The sequence below is a fragment of the Protomyctophum bolini genome, assembly GCF_963924005.1.
Source record: "Protomyctophum bolini genome assembly, chromosome: 10".
Taxonomy (NCBI): domain Eukaryota; kingdom Metazoa; phylum Chordata; class Actinopteri; order Myctophiformes; family Myctophidae; genus Protomyctophum; species Protomyctophum bolini.
The window spans coordinates 35,717,890-35,738,059 of NC_137871.1; the positions used below are offsets into that span (position 1 = coordinate 35,717,890).

The 20,170-nt window shown below is 42.6% G+C and overlaps 1 protein-coding gene across 7 annotated transcripts in view; it reads left to right on the plus strand.

The window, feature by feature from the left end:
* The window catches only part of csnk1a1 (casein kinase 1, alpha 1), a gene marked incomplete at its 3' end in the record, with an annotated part of 36,585 nt that overhangs the window by 13,911 nt on the left and 2,504 nt on the right, over positions 1-20,170 (plus strand). Inside the window, exons 5-10 of one of the 7 annotated variants that reach the window (XM_080773646.1) lie at positions 2,635-2,718; positions 7,318-7,457; positions 9,061-9,139; positions 9,595-9,669; positions 10,260-10,366; positions 12,017-12,170. In XM_080773646.1, the coding sequence (XP_080629772.1) occupies positions 2,635-2,718; positions 7,318-7,457; positions 9,061-9,139; positions 9,595-9,669; positions 10,260-10,366; positions 12,017-12,170 (639 nt within the window). Of the gene's footprint in view, positions 1-2,634; positions 2,719-7,317; positions 7,458-9,060; positions 9,140-9,594; positions 9,670-10,259; positions 10,367-12,016; positions 12,171-13,698; positions 13,812-20,170 lie in introns of those variants that run through there. The other 6 variants (XM_080773640.1, XM_080773641.1, XM_080773642.1 and 3 more) reach the window with 6 other exon arrangements.

The window sequence follows — 20,170 nt, forward strand, 5'->3', positions numbered from 1 at the left end:
TGGCTATATTTTGCAACAAAGTGAAACACGGCAAAGTAAAAAACGGGCTCTGAAGGAAATCTCTGTTTAACCACTCAGACAGACAGCATTTTTTTGATTAAGCTATTAAACCTCACCCCGAAGCTCTGTATGCTATAGCCTCAGTGACTGTATGTCAGAATCGAGGCCTAGCTGACTGCAATTATGTACCGCAGCTACGCACCCATCCCCCACAGCTTAGGCCCAACCCCTAGCCACAATTCTGTAGTCTCCTGGCCCTGGCTTGCTATCAACCATCTGTTCACACCAGTTAAAAATGCCACTCTCAAACCGGCTCTCAAACTATTCAAAGAAGCCACATTTGTTTTTTTGCAGATCAAACGAGCAGAAACTGGTGTTGAATCTTGCAGCTTCATGTAGTGTACTCTGAAGTAAGGTTCTGGCTGTCCACAATGCAAGATCTAAGGAGGCGGAATAGAAAATCCACTTGTGTTTTGGCTGGTTTTAAATGGAGCACTTATCCAAAGTCTGTAAAGGAGGTCCCCGTCTTTTCTATTCTAGTGGCAGAACAAGGACAACAAATGCTCTCTCCTCTTCCTGCTATTCCACTCCAGTCCCAACCCCTCGCTCTTGTCTTTTCCTGAGCCATGGTGTTGCCTGTCTGCCCTGGCGTTTGTTTAGGCTGTCTGTCTGTGTGCTTCTCAAGAGATGACAAGGAATTAGAACTAGTATGAGTTGAACTTGCACTCTCTCTTCAGGCACCTTTGTGGATATATGAACCTGGCTGTGAGATATTGACCCTTTTCTCGCACAGATTTGATATTGGTTGTTCCGCAACAGGAAAATCCCCTGTGTTGCATTTGCCCCAAGGCTCATTTTTCACCTGGCATTAACATCCGTCCTGGCTGATGGGATTGAATAGGTCGGGATCAGGGACTAAATGCACCCGAGTCACATTGAGAGTCAAAGCACTGAAACAACCCTCAATAGTGAAAGTTTTTATTCAGATCTGAGACGATTCTACAAATGTCTTCTAAATCATGTTTTCTGAAAATCCCATGTTTCTATGCAAGTGGTTCTCAAACATTGTCATGTCAAAAAAAACCCAAAAATATATGTAATTGGCCACCGACCCCCATCTGAAAATATGATGTTCCAGGGACCCCCCCCCCCCAGAAGCAAAGATTTGAGTTAAAAACGTTCGCTCTGAAAGAATATATATTCAAAGATTTGCACTACATTTTCACAATTAAAAAAAAAGAGCAGACCTACAAGCTTGTGAGCTTGTAGATCTGCTAATTTTAAATAGCTAAAGTATAACCTAATGATTAAAACACAGAAGTTCCCGCCCAAAATGGGTTAACCACTTAGACCCTATACTTAGTTTACTGGCTTCCCAGGCCCCCTCCTTTTTTGCTCTACACACTAAACATGGTCAACATAATAGCTGATCTACAAGCTCAACACGTTGCGTTATGAACTTGGGGGTCAGCTATTCTTTTGGTTGGAGCACCGCTGTACGATGTAAACAAATGAAGCCTATTATACATACGCAAAATGAACGGCAGAGTTAACATTTTGACTTAAGTAATCGTGAGCCCAATCTGACTGCCTAGTTTTTCACTAACCTTTTGAAGAGCCACCCCGCCGACATCATCCTTCCGTTTCACGAAAATACGCCTTAAAATGTTTCGATCCTTTGTCGCGTTGAAAATTTATCCAAACTGCCGATCAATAACTGAGCGTAGGGCAGAGCCACCCATTGCGTGCCACTATTGGCATTGGAATGCATTGGGCCTCAATTTCCCAGAAGCCTTTGCAAGCCAGTGCGCCGGTGACGTCATCCGAACGCGACACTTAAACCCCTCTGTCCGATGGAAACCCCATAAATCTTAACTTGTGAAACGGCGAATTAAACAATGAAACAACTCGTGAACGGGAGGGAAGCTGTTCTTTATCAATTAACTTGTGTAACTCGTGAATGGGAGGGTTAATAAAACAATCTCAACACATTAAAGCAAATTGAGTTGATGGCTGCTTGGAGCCTAAGCCCTAAGGTGACATTTGAGTAATTTATGGAGCGCAATCTTCCCGAAGCTGGGCATCTCTAAAAGGACGTGCACATCAATCTGTTCCTAGCATGGGAGATGTGGTTAGAAGTATGTTAAAGCCAGGTGTAAAGTGAGTTCTACCTTTGAAGGCCATGGTAAGGTCAAGCAGTTTAAAATTCACAAATCCACTTAAACCCTATGTAGTTGACCGGAGTCCCCAGGGCTCTGTCCTAGGACTCCTCCTGTTTTCACCCCCAAGATGGCAGATCTACAAGCTCACGACGAGTCTCGACGCCTTGTGAGCTTGTAGGTCTGTTGGGGACGCCTAGGGTTCATGTGGTTAAAATTCAAAAACCTTTACAAAATGTCCATCTGTATAAAAAAAAATCCAGCCTTGCGTTACTCAAAACGTGGCTCTATCATAGATGGCGAGCCAAGGGCAGAGTGAGTCCACTCCTTAACGTGTACCGACCAGTGTTAACAACAACCAAGGGTACACCTGCAAGTGTTAGTTCTGCTCATGCTAACTGTTTGAAACAAGGTGGTCAGAGCCTGTTGTGTTGTTTGACTCCCTGCCCCTCTACTGTCTGCCCCCCCCCCCCAGTGTTTAGACTCGACAGTGGGGAAGAGGAAACGAAGCATGGCTGTTAGCTCTGCTCAGGACCCATCTTTCTCAGGATTAAACCAGGTGTGACCTTTTTACCCACAACACTCATTGCTGTGCAAAGAAAAGAAATATATTTACCACAGCAATCTCTGCTTTGCTACCGTATCTAATGGGCTCTGTTGCACGCACGCCATTTTGGAAGGAACTTGGAGCCCCTTAACTACTTTCTTCACAGGTGTTGCCTACGATACGAATGAAGGCCCTGTTCCTTTAAAAAAAAAAAAATCTCACAGGAAATGGGGGGAGAGAGATGGGGAGTGACACACAGCAAAGGTCGTCGGGATCGGGAGTCGAACCTGCGACTCGCTGTCGTGCTCGATTAGCGGCCTAAGTGCCCGGACCGCTAGGCCGGCCCAGGCGAAGGCTCTGTTCCATTCTGGTCAGAGTCGGGGTGCTGCTATTGTGCATGTTGGCTCACTGGCAACACTCTGCTACACCAGTGGGTCTCAAAGTGTCCGTGAGTGGGTTCCAAATGGCCCTGTGTAGGTAACCAGCTGTAACTCTGATAGTGTGCAAATGTGTTTGTACACTCTCAGAGTTATGGGGGTCCTTTTGGAAGAAAATAAGTTTTGAGAACCACTGTACACTAAATGGAACAGAGCCTTTAATTGGTATAATCAGTAACACCTGTGAAGGAAGTAGGGAAGGGGCCCGGAAGTAGGAAGAGTTAATCTGAGTGCATATAGCCTACCATCTACCTACAGCCATCTGTAGGGAGGTTAGCCACACCAGTCAACTTACAGCCATAGGTAGGGAGGTTAGCCACACCAGTCAACTTACAGCCATAGGTAGGGAGGTTATCCACACCAGTCAACTTATCACTACCATCACAGTAGAATGTAGCAACTTCCAGTCTGAAGAATCTATAGTTATGATTAAAGTAACAGGGTCTGGGAGTGGTTGTCCCCTGCGATCATTCCTTTATTGGCTTCCTGCTAGCGCTGACACAAGATTATTTTTGCAGTATTTGATTACTTGAATAATCAAGCGTGTTTTTTTCGGGGTTTTTTTTTCAATCAATTGACTTGGAAAGAATTTACTTGGTTTTGATGACCTTTTGCAGCCATATTCCATCTACAGGATTTTAAAATGAGATCGCTAAACACATTCTTTTTGGGAATGGCCTTTTGCCCTCCCGACCTGCCGCGCACCCATTGACTTCCTTGTTTACGGCCCGACCCTATTCTCTCTGAATCTACGCTGCATCCGCACTGCTTGATCATAACGTGGATGTTCTGGACTACTTTCTGACTCCTCACGGTTACAATATCGACGCTTCTAAATCTCAGAGATCAGACTTATTGGCGCAATGTAGAAATGGAAGATAACGCTTCCCGGTTTTGGGGGGGAAAGGTAAGGTGGGCGTCAGAATAAAATCTCCAGCATCTGCTGGCACTCTAGTGCCTTTTATTCTGAAAGATTCAGAGGCACCAGATGGTGAGTTAAGTGTTACCAACTTGGACAGTGGACATGAGAACACAGAACCTTTCGGTTATCATAAAAAGGCATGTATTGTAGTTAATAGATTAACGTAACACCATGAAACTTTACGTGCTTCTCGTCAGCAAACCCTGTTTATTACTGGGTTATAGGGTTGGACGGTAATATTCTTTTTCAAAACATACAGTATCGATATACTCTCGTCTACACAGACGACACAGTTGGGTACAACGGGTTGGCCACTCTTGACAATCTCACGACACTGACTCGGTGGAGCGACGTAGGTGTGAGGGCCTAATGGAGGCCCGAATATTCTAGATGTGAGATCCTCTAGTGCTTCGGGCATCTGTTTAGGATGCCTCTCGGGGTCTCCCTAGGGAGGTCCTTGAGGCACCGTCCTACTCCGAGGAGACCCCGGGGCAGACCAAGGCGCAGTTGGAGGAAACGCATCGACTCACTGGCCTTGGAACGCCTCGTGGTCCCCCCCGGAGGAAGTCACTAATGTTACTCTGGAGAGGGAAGTCTGGAACACTCTGGTGGAGCCGTTGCCCCCGCGACGCGACTACGGCTAAGCGGTTGAAGATGGATGGATGGAGATCCTCTAGTATTTTTTTATGGAGCTACTCACTGAGTGCACAATGTGTCTAGATAGCTGTTTGGATGGTGTGATCAGAGTTGTAAATAATGGAGCCGGCACCGGAATTCTCCTCCCATCCACTTGCATGGAGTTGCTCACCCAGCGCATACTCCCTTTTCACCCCTTCTTCTGGTTCTGGGTTGGAAAAGTGGTGGGCTCCGTCTGCCCATTTTGGACCTAAAAACGTCAGAATGGCATTCATGAACGTGGCAGGCCAAGAGCTGAACGTATACGACGCTGTGGAGGGTGCGGAGCATATACGACGCTGTGGAGGGTGCGGAGCATAACGTGTGTTCATGTTTTAGGCTCGAGCTGCAGTACCGTGATAGGCCAGAATGTTCAATGCTTCCTCTTGGTTGGCCGGGGCTTCGGTGTGATGCACAGTGTTATGGTGGCGTTGGACCATCATTTACTAAAAGCATATCACATTGGTATCAGCTCAGTGGCCTTGTGGTTAGAGTGTCCGCCCTGAAACTGGGAGGTCGGGGTTCAATCCCCGGCCGGGTCATACCAAAGACTGTAAAAAATGGGACCCAGTGCCTCCCTGCTTGACACTCGGATTGAAGTCCCTGCGACATACTAGCGTCATGTCCAGGGGGTGTACTACGCTACAGAAACAGGAGATGGGCTCCTGCCCCTATGGGCCTCATGGCTCTGCAGGGATACTTACTTACTTATATCACATTGGTAATTTATTATGACGATGTTTCATTGAAAGCCCAGAGCGCCACGGACGTGTTTTACGTGTTTTTTCTTTTAGTTTTTATTGATTCAGAATGGTCTCGCTATCTACCGAGTAGTAGCTTACTTGTCTCTAGGCAACACTCTCTTCCGCTGTGGTCAGCTGTCCACTTCCATTATACACGAAAGGTTTTTCTCTGAATTGAGGCTCAGATTGAGGTGATTTAACAGAATTACTGTGAAACTAGCGGCCATTCATATGAACTGTCACTTCCTAATATGGCTTGATTGCCGCCTGCTTTAGCCCAAAAGGGGGACGAATCCATTTCTGATTATGTGAAAACAAACTAATCTGGCTGATATGTGGCCTTAATTCCGACTGAGCCAGGTGGTACATTGACCCGCTGCATGTTCCACTTTTCTCACCCATTGAATAACCTTGTATGCAAATTATCTCCCACGTGTCTAATTATAGAAAATTGGACATTTGAATCTGAAGTAAATGACTGCACTGCCCACACAACCCTGCAAGCAGCATAGCCGCTCGCTGTGTTTCAGTGAACATGGTGTAGGCTACTACAATGACAGCTGGCCTAGAGATACCTTCACTGGTTGTTAGGCAACTGGCGGCCATGATGGCTCTAATGGGGATCTATAACCATGATGACAGCTGACCTATGGAAATGTGGTCTCTGATGGAGAGACACTAGCAGCCATATGGGAGTCGTGCGCTCCATAGCCTTGCCGCTGCCATTCATTGGAGTGATGTGTATCACACTGAGGGCGGACGTGTGCTGTTATATGGTGCATCCCGGGAGTCCTCACGTCGTCCCTTGACTTTTCCTTGGCACCAACGCGGAAGCGTGCCCTCATTTGAGAGCAAATGCCCCAGAGCCGAAGGAGGTGTCTGTCTTTGTCTATGGCGTGTGCTCTCAGCGTCTTAGGGAGTGTCCTTGTACCGTCAAGCAGATGAAGATGTTTTATTTTATGCATTTTACCGTTTGAGTAACATTCATACATTCATAACGATAAAGCGTATTCAATTATGAATGCTTGTAATAAACACGTTGGAGGAACAGTTGACTTTGGCATACACTTTGGTTGTACAGATTAATGCTGGGTTTGTTTATGGCTAGTAGTGGTAAAAAGGCAGAGAGGAAGAAAGAATAGAATATATTTGGATATTCTCCCTAAACCAATCGACCCCTTGGTTGCCCGGGGTGGACTGTACTGAGCGCCCCCCCTCTACACCACATCTCTAAGACAAAAATTGCTTTTTTTGTGTGTGAATGTTTGCCGATTTCTGCCTAATGCTTGCCTGTTATGACCTGCCCAGAATAGTGACCATAGGGTTCATGTGGTTAAGTGTGTTGTGGTAGTAAAGGATTGAAGATTAAGGGCCAGAGCATCCAATTAGACATCTTAGCCTATTTTACATTTAGTGGTATCAGTAGTATTGACAAATATTATTCTGGTCATATTAAGTCCTCCACGGTCATAGTAAAGGCCTATTCATAGTCTGGATTTTCGGTGGTGAGGTGACCACCGCTCCGGTGGTGAGCTGTCCACCGGAGCTGAAATAACGTTGAACGGTGGTGAGTAAAAACAGAGAAGGGCTGGAGCGGTGGTTTGCTCTTCACCGTGGCTTGTGACATCATGTTGTAGTTCGGTGGTCACCTCACCACCGGAAATCCAGACTATGCTGATTCTGAAACCAAAGATGTTCATCTGACCTACAAAATATAACTTTGACAGCACAGGGCATTTAAATGCCTTTTTTCCATAAATAATGGAAGCATTATTTATGTATTTTGAATTTCTTAACTTTAAATATCACTTGATTGTCTTTCCCTTTCCTTCAGTTGTTCCTCATTGACTTTGGCTTGGCCAAGAAGTACCGAGACAACCGAACGCGGCAGCACATCCCCTACAGAGAAGACAAGAACTTAACAGGCACAGCACGATACGCCTCCATCAACGCACACCTGGGCATTGAACAGAGGTACGTACTACATCCTGACAGTTTTCTGACAAAGCTATGTTTCTATGTCAGTCATCTTTCAAAAATAGCAGACCTACAAGCTATGAGTTTGTAGATCTGCTATTTTTCAATAGCTAAAGCATAACATAATGACAACACCAAAAGGGGTTCCTGCCCAAAATGGGTTAAACCCAGGTCTCCTGCATTTTGAGGCCATATTTCTATCGCTCATTAAGTAATCCTTACGACTTCCATTGCTCGTTAAGTAATCCCTTCTTGACCAAGAGTGGAATTGTGCTTTTGAGTTCTACCTCACATACCAGAGTCTAAATGTCTCAATAACAGTATTGAGACCACCTCCAACGACAGCAGATCGACTAATTGTGTTTTATTTACATGCTCTACCATAAAGATTAGTTGGAATATTGTTGGACTACAGTTTTATGGTCCAGCATTGTGATTGTAGCTTGAGAAAGGCTCTGAATATACATTTATAACTAACGGTACCATCGAAGTGTTTTCGACAATGAACTGTATTGGACAAGCAAAACATTTCTAGATTCTAGTATAGCTGCACTTTGGCAATTGGCTTGAATTTAGACATCTTCTAATCAAGTCACTTTGGCAGGAAACCAGCCATTAGTTGGAAGTCCTTCTCTGTTAAGTCTATTGCTGTACCATTGGAAAAGCCAGCACATCAACAAAGGGTTTTGTCTGGCTGTAACTTCTAACTTCAAGAGAAAAGATGGTAGAGAATGACTGACTGAGCCACCGAAATCCAGGATGTTTAGTTTGTGCCTAAACTAACTTCTGTTTTCTTTTGATTTATAATGACTAAACATTTCCATTATAACAATTAGAAGGAGAAGCTTAGTCATACCTCCAGTATATACTGAGGGACAAGAGGTGGTAGAATATAAATGGAGCCACGTATTTTTCTAATGGTACCTCGCCCAAATGATTTAGTGAAAACGAGGATTGTTTATTTTTAGATGACATGGGCAATGTGATTCATTAGTGCTTCATCAATCTCCTCGGGAGCCTGATGAAGCACTCAGCGTAATATTAGAGTCCCTAGGAAATGGAATTCAGGGCCGTTTTAGCTTTCTGGTGGGAGGCGCGGGTTGTGCATGCTTATGCGACACACCAAAAGTCTGACATTCGTGAAAATCACACGTTGTTCCGACACATCGTGCTTGCGGTTAGAGTTTGGGCTAGGGTGTCTGTTTTCTCACAAATAATTGCGATTAACTATTTAATTGTGTTTCTTTCTTTTCTTTCTTTTGCATTGAACATTGGAATGTTACAATTTGTATTTCTGTTTGCCTTTTAGGCTTCGTAATCACAAATTGCACAGGGCAGATATCACAAATAACTTAAGAAATCACAAATACACACAGAAAATCACTGACACTATTAATCATTTTTTGAGGGTGGATTCATTTGAAAGTTAAATGTACAGTATGTATGCAATTGTGTAATACAAGCTGCATATGAGGCACATTGGTTGCAGGGCGCAGCATTCCCCATTTCAGGTAGAGTTAAAGTACATCAGGCCATGCACCTTATTGTGTCATTTATCTTCCTCCACTAATCGCACCGTTTTCCTCCTCGCCTCTTGCAGTCGCCGCGACGACATGGAGTCGCTAGGTTACGTCTTGATGTACTTCAACAGAACCAGTCTGCCCTGGCAGGGCTTAAAGGTACTACATTTATACATGATATCGCCCTGAGTGAGAGAGTCTGTGTTTACTCAATGTGTTTGTTTATTTGGGAGGGACACTGAACACGTTCATGAACACACAAAGCTACATACAGTACAGGTATAGTTGAGAAAGGTGTGTGTTGTAAATGCGTAGACGGACAGTGAGTGTATTTTTGGGGCTGGGCAATTCCCGGACAATGCAGCGACTTTATTTAGCTCATGTCGATTAATCAAAAAGAATTGAGACGCAGGTTTAGAATGGACACAAAGGTCCAGTAGAGGCTAAGTTGTGGTGTGCAAAATCATCTGCAATCATAGCAGACCATTTCTTTCAGGCAGTGCAAGTAGTATAGTATATATGTTGTAGTAGGCTGAATTTCCGAGACTATAGCTCTAAGTTGTTCGATCCGTGATAAACCGATGTGTTGACGTTGTGGCCCTGCTGTTCCTCAGGCTGCCACCAAGAAGCAGAAGTACGAGAAAATCTCAGAGAAGAAGATGTCCACCCCCGTCGAGGTCCTCTGTAAGGTAAGACGAGACGATGACGTGTGGCGTAGCCACAGAAGAATACGGCCTGGTTTATACGTCGGGCGACTGGTCCTTTGTCGAAAATAGCAGATAGAATTAAATCGGGCTTACGGTTGGGCCTGACCAAGATGTTCCCAATGTTCAAATGGCAAAAACAAAATGTAATTGTTTTTTTTATGACAATCGTCAAGTAAAAACATGATGGAGACAAATCGCTAACGGTTGACTGTGTGTGTATCCAGGGTTTCCCTGCAGAGTTAAATGACTAACGGTTGACTGTGTGTGTATCCAGGGTTTCCCTGCAGAGTTAAATGACTAACGGTTGACTGTGTGTGTATCCAGGGTTTCCCTGCAGAGTTAAATGACTAACGGTTGACTGTGTGTGTATCCAGGGTTTCCCTGCAGAGTTAAATGACTAACGGTTGACTGTGTGTGTATCCAGGGTTTCCCTGCAGAGTTAAATGACTAACGGTTGACTGTGTGTGTATCCAGGGTTTCCCTGCAGAGTTAAATGACTAACGGTTGACTGTGTGTGTATCCAGGGTTTCCCTGCAGAGTTAAATGACTAACGGTTGACTGTGTGTATCCAGGGTTTCCCTGCAGAGTTCGCCATGTATCTGAACTACTGCCGCGGCCTGCGCTTCGAAGAGGCCCCCGACTACATGTACCTGCGCCAACTTTTCCGCATCCTGTTCAGGTATACATGCATCCACTGTGTTTCTCCCCCCAGAAGCGAATGGCTTATTGATGCCTATCCTTATTACATATTAACAACATAGAAAATGTAAAGAACCTACAAAACGATCAACATGAAAAAATGCTAATGTTAGCAGTCCTCGTCCATTTCTTTTTATCATCAGTGGGGGGGGGGGGGGGGGGTGTTACCGATCTCTCTGAAATTGCACATGGTCATTAGCATAATTATGCAAGGAGTGATGGTCGACTCACCACTGTCATAAAATGTTTTATATTTATTAGTAGCATTTTCACCATAGGCTGTGGGACCTGTAGTCACGGTCGCCGCAGGCTATGGCATCTGTAGTCGCGGTCCCATCGCCCAGACAGGCTTGTGAATTGTGTCAAGGCTGGGTGAATATATGGGTACAGTTTTATATGCATTAGATTAGGCCACCCCACCCCCCATTTGATCTCTGGGACCCGAATGTACTCTGTGTAAAATCCTGACATTTTACCTACATTTGTACTCAGGAGGTATGGAACCAAATGCTTACTAAAACTGGGGATCGTTGAAATTGAAAAGTTAAGAGGAAAATTAATCGCCATGCGGACATAGACTACAAATGTAATCTTTATTTTTTAAATGTATATTTGTATGTTGGTACAGAATTCATAATTTTTAAAGGAAACTGCTTAATGTTTTTCTTTAGTTTTTGGCATATTGCACAGAGCATCAGCCAGAAGTATGGAGAAGCCTTTATGTTTTTTTCAGTTTCTTTTACTAAAAAGGACTTGGAATCAAGATGCACCGGTAGTCGATTCATAATCGAATCGTAGCCCTCGGGATCGAAATGGAATTGTCGGGTACCTTCTAGAGATTTCCGGCCCTAGTTAATGATGAAACTGTCAGGATGTAATAGACATTTTTAGAATCTGATCTCAGGTCAGAATGGGTTAAGACTAGGCATGTAACGATTCACTCAACTCACGATACGAATATCGTGAAAAATCTACCTATTATGAGGTTCACGATACGATTTTTCACGATATTAAAAAATATATATATTTTAAAGAAAATTGACCATTTATTTTATATAATTTATCTCCCCCCCCCTGAGATTTTTTATTTAACTACATTGCAAAAGATTACTTTTGACCGTGCAGAAACATAATTGCCTTCCTTGATGAGCATCAACGACCATCACCTGGGCACAGTCACAGACACACAGCTCCCCTCTACAGTCACAGACACACACAGCTCCCCTCTACAGTCACAGACACACACACAGCTCCCCTCTACAGTCACAGACACACACACAGCTCCCCTCTACAGTCACAGACACACACAGCTCCCCTCTACAGTCACAGAGACACACAGCTCCCCTCTACAGTCACAGACACACACACACAGCTCCCCTCTACAGTGCTCTACTACTGAAAGTGACTATCATTTCTCTCCAAAAGCACTTGAATATGATGGAATATGACTAAAGCTCACCTTTCACATCACACACTAGCCCCCCCACCCCCCCCTAAAAAAAGATTTTTATTTTTTTCAATGTATCGATTAATATTGTCTGGATTAATATCGATGTATATCGATATACGTTATATCGTTACATGCCTAGTTAAGACTGTGTATTAACTGGACGTGGTTCTCCCTGTGCAGGACTCTGAACCACCAGTACGACTACACGTTCGACTGGACCATGCTGAAACAGAAAGCCGCTCAGCAGGCCGCCTCCTCAGGGGGCCAGAGCCAACAGGCCCAAACCCCCACAGGCAAGCAAACTGACAAAACCAAGCCTAACATGAAAGGTTAGTAGCCAACAGCCAAGCGACGTTTTTTACAGAGACACCAATTGTGATATCATCATATTTAGAATACAGTACAGTATATATTTATTATTTTCTTATTTTAGTATAAATATAATTATTGCTCTTATCAACAAAAAAAAACACCCAACCCACCACACCCCTTCAGAATGGTTAAAATACAATAATAAAAAAGATTTGGGGATACAAGCACTTCCATCAAAAAAACAAACAAAAGACAAAGAAAAAGAAAATATCTTTATAGAACGATAACGTATATCTATATCGTTCTCAAACAGTACTGTCTTAGCCCCACAAATACTTAAGAACCATACAAATTGATACAATTGGTCTGTCTTGCAGAAGCAAAGACGTCCTTGGGGAATTTGACTACTAACTTTGCTGACCTGATAAATCTGTCCTGCTCTTTGGGACGGACAAACAGGCAGCTCTTTACACTTCTGCTGTTTTATTTAATTTATTTATTTCTGTTCTTTTGACAACCGACCTCTTGATCATACATCTATTCTGATTTCTACTATAATAATCTCATTATTAACCTTCCATATTCAAATGGGATGATGGTGGTTTTCTGTGATTTTTAAAACGGTGATTCAGCCCTGACTATATCATTTCTTTTTTTCATTCTTGGACCTAACACCTATCTTACCTTGTAGCTGAGTTGTGTAAGCGATTCGCGCACCGTCGCTCACAGGGGGACATACACCAGGATGCATTGTTGACATCTAAATTCAAGGGTTTTTATACATACATGTATGCGTTGGGAATCATTGTAGTACTTTTTTTCATTTGGAAAGAAGTTGCATCATCTATAATTCTGTCGGGTGACAGAATGGCATTCTATTTTCAGTTCTCACTACTTGTATGCTCTGTGGCTCAGTGTCTTTCTTCCACAGACTATTATATACACGGTATATATATTTAAAGGCATACTATACCCAAAAATGAAATCCACCTGTCCACACCAACCTCTCTAACAATGTTTTCTTGTATCAAGTACTCACTCTGTTTAGCCTGGACGACTAGATGAAAAGTGAGACGATGACGTTGATCTGAGATTATTTTCCAAAAGGAAACACTTCAAAAGAAATGATCTAAAAGTATATAATGGGTTAAAAGGCGTCTACACTAGGTGCACTTTATTGATCAGTCGTCATGAAGGACTAAAAACGCTTTTCAGTATTCCAGGCAACACAGTGAGTAATTGATTGAAAAATTATCATTTTTGGGAGTAGTAACAACTTTTACTTTAATATCCAACGAACAAACTCTTGGCTACAAGTGCTGTTTTTAACCACTACTTGGGGGGGGGGGGGGGGGGAACGACAGATCTACACACTCACAGTGCACATTGTGAGCTTGTAGATCAGCCAGTTCTTTTTTTTTGGTTCCGCACAATGTATCAAAAGGTCTGGTCGTAGACGAAGATACAACTCTAAATGTGTTTGCTGTCTTTTCCTCTCTTGCTTGTCATGATTGATTGTATGTGCGATGCCTGATGTGTTGTTGTCATAGGGGTTGTGGCTTCCTTCCCTTCAGCAGCAGGAGCAGCCGGAGCCGCAGCGGGGCCAGTTGGAGCTAGCTGAACAGAGCAGCAGTGGCCTGCCCCGCCCGCCCCGCCCACCGGGGCAAGTCTCATTTACCCACAATGCACCTAGAGCTGGAGCACTGACCCAACTCTGTATGGCAGTGGTTCCACAAAACCTTCTCATGTCAAGGACCCCCAAATTGACACCCAAATTGACGTAGACATTAAAAAATAATTCTTCTAAATCCTGACAGTTTTCTGAAATACCTCATGTTTCTATGTCAGCGATAGTCAAAAGTAGCAGACCTACAAGCTCGTAGCGTGCCACTCGGTGGAGCGCTATGTAGCTAAATTATAACATAATGTTTAAAACACCAAAAGGGGTTCCCACCCAAAATGGGTTAATTAACCCCCCAGTTTGACATGCATATTAGTCTACAGACTCCAATTTAATGGCATTTCTATCCCTTGGACCACAATTTATATTGTAAAATCAATGTTAATTCAACTCAGAGTGTACACTCAGAGTTATAATGGACCTTATATAAAGGTCCATTTGGTTCCAAACTATAATTTTGGGAACCACTCCTGTAAAGAGCTATGATAACTATGCAGACATTTATTTTAATTTGGCTTTTTGTATGCAAATGAGTTAGCCCATTCTGGGCGGGAACCCCTTTTGGTTTTTTAAACATTATATTATAATTTAGCTAATGTGCCTGAAAGTTTTTAACTCAAATCTTTGCTACTGAAAGGGTCCCTGGAACAACATATTTTCAGATGGGGGGTCGGCGGCCAATGTCATATATATTTGGGGTTCCTTGACATGAATATGTTTGAGAACAACTGACATAGAAACATGGATTTTGTTATAAAACTGTCAGGATTTAGAAGACTTTCTTTTAAACATTTCGACTTTAGGGCCTAAATGGGTTAAGCTCTCATTAGATGTAGTTATTTCTCAATGTTGTACCTGAAAGCTGTTTTACTCATGTCATCCTTTAAAACGAGATACATGGATGGCATGCAGCAGTAAGTTGATCCCTACATCAAACAAAATGCCACTTAGCACACAGCACAAAGGTTTTCTTTTGACACAGCCTTTTGATCACAACCCAGTTCTGCCAGTCTTGAGTAATACATAAAAATAATTTAGATGTTGTAATATCCTGAGCTGTATGATCACAGCAGTGTTTTGTATTCTGATCTGCATCACAGCATAATGTCGCATTCTCTGTAAGCAGAGACGAGACTAATTTAATCATTTGGAGTGAAGCAGTTTTTTTTTGTTTTTTTTAAGAACTAAATTTAATAAAGAGCTGACCTCATTGCCTCAATGTAATTCTGTACTCTGTTCTGGCGACTTATCGTAGTACAATATCTCGGTGTCGCAGGCCTCGTGTTGGCCAGGCATCGCGTTGTGGCTACATCAGTAGTATCAATATATCTATCGGAATTTTATAAAAGTGTCTATTTATTTTATTGTCAAAGACTCCCGATATATTGATATCCATTGTTAGACCACCTAACCCCATTTTGTGATTGTATCTGAGATCCTACGTTAACTATATTCTTGCTCCAAAATTCCATGATCTGTAAGCTTACACGACGCCACAGCACAACACCTTGTGTGCATGGAGATCTGCTGTTTTTGGGCACTCGATGGGCTATAAATGAAGTTCATTGTAGTCGAGTCATTGAACTACTGTAACCCTTCCCCCACACACACCTTGTTGTTCACTCCTGCCCCCCCCTTCTTCCTCACCCTCACCCTTTATCTTGGCCAAACAAAGCATCGTGTCATAGGTACTTCATCAGCAAACTCCTAGGTGTATAAACTCCTAGGTGTATAAAAGAAGACCTGTGAAGGGTTAAATGGATACTAATTCATTGTCCAGTGTTCCTAGCAGTAGGTGTGAGAGCAGAGCAGTGCAGTAGGTTATAAATAGGACGTTGATGACGCTGGTTTCACTGCAGCTCTAATCCTTTGTGTACAACACGGTCACGTCGCTTTCAGCCCGTGAGCTAGCATACTTGCTAACCTCCATTCGTAGCTCTTCCTCAGCCCAGCTTGGAGGCACTGTCAGCCCATTGGATAGCATGCTTGCTAAGTAACCCCCTCCATTCATAGTTGTTCCTCCACCAGCCTAGAGGCACACTCAGCCTGTGAGCCTGTTAGCTAGCTGCGTGCTTGCTAACCCTCTCCATTGATAGCTGTGACTCAACCAGCACACATGTGACTCAAGTTCACTCAACCAGCACACATGTAGGCTAAGTAGGCGGAGACATAGAAGCCAAAAATGGAACGTGTGTGTGTGTGTGTGTGTGTGTGTGTGTGCGCCAGCCAATAATATTCAGTCTTTTGTCATTGTTCTTGTAATTAAATGTAGCCCTTTTGATGGCATGGTTTGAATTGAGCCAACATCTAAGAAAGTGAAGTAATTCCCAATTAATCTAAACTTCTGAGTGATAACTTTGACTTCCTGCCATCAGGACACAAGTACACTTGGATCAAAGTTCACTCCTCAGACCTCCACTATTAACTAAACGCTCCAACCGCATCAACCCAGCCTAATTCTTTGGAATCTTCATATTTGGCCCAATTACCATATTTCACTAATTACCATTTCTGTACCACATACATTTACAAGTTTTTATAAATATTTCGACAAACATTTCAAAAGCAAGCGAGTGGATACAGAAATGAGTACATATCCAATTGCCGTTGAATGTGTTTGTTGGATGCGTTCGTACTTGCATATATTTATGTAGCATTGATAACATGCTACACAAATGTCGGGCTGCAACTATCAATTATTTTCTTAGAGATCTGTCTGTCGATGGCTTTTTATGAATACTTAAGTGCATTTATTTAAAGATTTATTTATTTAATATATCAATGGCTCAATTAACCGCTTAATCTATTAGTCCCACAAGTTTGTGCAAAAATAGTGAACACCGGATATTTTCACTATTGAAACAAAATGATAATCTATGACTTGCCCAAAATGCTTCTATTAGTAATCAATTTTTTTGTCAATTATAGATTATTTTGTATAATTTACATTATATTTTGAATAATGGATTAATTAGATTAACTGTTGCACCCCTACTCAAATAGCCAGTGCACCTCACACAGAAATAGCTCTCGGTCCCTGCATTAACTAGACTGGAATCTTTTTACAACCAGGCGGTGACATTTACACACACACACACGGCCTGGTGGGTGTGTGAGCGATACTTTCTATGCTTAACTCTCAGCTGGAGGGTTCATTTGTTGATCTTTGACCCTGAGTGACAGTTGGGTCTTTACAACTCAAGGTGTGGTCAGTGCAGTATTAACCTCTAGAAACCGCTTGAGAATACTGTACTGTAAATACTGTACAGTGAAGTGATTAGGTGTCAGGTCGCACTACAGTGAGTATTAAGCAGTGGTGTAAAGTAACTAGTAAGTACATTTATTTATGTACAATTTGGAGATATTTGTGCTTTACTTGAGTATTTCAAATTTCCAAATACTTTTACTTATTATTATTATTATTCCAAATATTGTACTTTTACTCCACTATTATTTGACAACATTGGTTACTTTTTGATTATTACAAAACAGACATTAACCACTTCAGCCCTATATACATTTCCTCCATTTGAAATTGATCGACAACCTCAGTCACAATGCGACATTTTGATACCAGTACTTTGTAACAGTATTTCTACTGGTATTTAGACGGCCTCCTGACAAAACCAGTGACCTGGAACTTTAACTGTATCTGGCTGCCTACACCCAGAGATCCCCATACAAGATTTGTCTTGTTAAAAAATGTTTCAAAAGAAATCCTCCACATTTGTTCAAGATTATTATTTCTTTCAATGGCACATCCATAAGCTCACAAAATAACATTCAAGAACAGCGAAAATGGAAGCTCTAGACTAGGCTCTTTCTGTAGTTTGGCCCGACGCCCAACAGGCAGGCTGGATGACTCAGCTACACAGAGGTCCAGTCTAGGCTGTAGAGGGAGCAGTCGGTCTGTGTGGTGGTGGCTCGTTTTCTGACGGAGGGATTAACATGCAATGAAAGCGTCAAATACTAATTTAGTCTTAACTGCACTGGATGACCTTTCAAAGCAACCCATTAGTGGATTGGGTGAATACATGTAGCCCGAGCTTGTAGGTCTGTTATTTTTGAAAAATCGAAGAACGACTGACGTAGAAACATAGCTTTTTTAAAGAAAACTGTCAGGATATAGAAGACATTTTTACAATCTGATCTCAGGTCAAAATGGGTTAATGGAAGTACTTAAAGCTTCACATCATCCATTTTCAACTTTTATCTTATATTTAATATTCACTCATGCACGTGAGATGCCATAATTTCCGTCTACTCACGCTGCGTCTCATTGGTGTGCCATGGACCGTTCAGAAAGCTGCCTAGCAATGACATCATCGATGGAGAGTCCACGCTAATAGAAACTACAGCCTTAAAAGAGAATGTAGAAGAATTGTTATTTTGATCGTTTCCCTGTTATCTCTTACGGTACAAACATCAATACAGCATGGAATTGTGGACAGAATCTTATCCAACGATAACACAATATTCTTTAGTTTTGGGTCTGAGAGGCTGAATCTCATCAAATGGTGGTCCGTGGCACAAATGCTGAATAAATAATGGACTTGATATGAAAAGGGTTGAAAACCACTGATCTACACCAAATCTCTTCGCTGAAATTAGCCAATCTTCTTGTGAGCTTGTAGATTGGGCTGTTATTGCCAAATGTTTGCCTACTAAGAAAAGCCCGGAATAGGTCCGCTTATGCCCTATATACATCGTTGTAAGATAATTGCCAAAAAGAAGCTGTCAAATCCTCTTGATGTAGATATTATTTTTACAATGTTTTTTTTTTGTGAAACCCTTTTGATTTATTTTTTAATGTCCAGATAGGGACCGCCAGCCAGGGTTAACGTTGTTAATGAATTCTGTATTCTCCATAGACAGACACACTGCGGCCGTGCAAATGGTTCCTCAGTGAGAAGGGCCGGTCTGTTGTCCTGCAGCATCACTGCAGCACAGAGTCACGAGAGGACTGTTCCTCTGTCACACGCTTGTCTCCGCTCACCGCCTTCTCTGGGGCCCACACACACGTGACAGATGTCGGGGTCCGGTTTTGAAAAGATTTCTAGAAAGATTTGAAAACATTTTTGAAGGGGCGCTAGCCCCTCCTATGTCCAGCTTTTGTCCAATTTTGTCTATTTTACGTCATGATGATGTACGATGATAAGAGCTGATTTTTTAACTATAATTATTATGGGAATTTGCCTGGTAGATTGAGATCTGGACACATTGGCTGCATTATTGACGTTACTGGCGTTGTCGAATCATTCTCTAGCCTTCTCTCCCAGTCTGTAAGTCTGCCAGTATAGAGAGAGAACTTAGTTTCTACTGTCTGTGGCTTTGCTGTTGGATTCTAGGACAATCTGAAGCGTGGACCAGACAGAGCCCTCAAGCACTAGTTACTGCTTGAGGTTTTTTCAACAGTGAACCAACACAGAACCAAGTCACAGAAATATATTTTGTTTCGTTTCCCCTTTGTTCCACAAATATATGAATGTGGCTTAGCTAATGTTCCAAAATGAGGAATCCTACAAAATCGGAAGCTCTGTTAGGTGATCAATCTACAGGCTCACAGCACAGCACTTTGCAACACTCTACTACTCTTTCGCCAAAGAGATTTAGTGTTGAGGGAAATACTTGCAGTCAGACTTGGTATACTGTGCACTGGGGCACCCTGGCCAGCTAAGTATATAGGGTTTAAGTTATGTGGAAACCAAAGTGACGGTCATCTCTATGATGTCACAGTGGATTTGTGACAACAAACATGAGCACCATTGAAGACCAGACCTGTAGTATATCTGATGTGTACATTAAGACCAGATCTGTAGTATATCTGATGTGTACATGAAGACCAGACCTGTAGTATATCTGATGTGTACATGTGACTGGATGAGTCTCCTTGATGAATAGCTAGCTGCTTGCTCTTTAACTTACTGAGGCCGATTCTAAAAACGCCTTTTAATGTTTTGAATACTGTACATACTGTACAGAACCCCAAAAGGGTTCCCGTCCAGAAGGGTAGGGTTACAAAAATAATGAGTTATAATGGGTTAAGTTAGACGAGAGGAGTAGTCCAGTTTATTTATTCTAATTCCACGGTTCTAGTCAATTGGTTAAACTGATACTAGTTGATTCCATGGATTAAATTCTCAGTCGCCACAACTGATTTCAGTCATTTGGATTCCATAAAAGCCAGTGTGTCTTCTGTGAAAGCGTGCACTGCAGTGCGACGTGTTGAGCTTGTAGATCGGCTATTTTCAGTCATTCGTTATTTTAAGATGAAAGCGTATTTGAAGTGCTCAAACAGAATAGGGGCGGCAGTGGCTCGGTGTAGAGTGGCTGGATAGTAA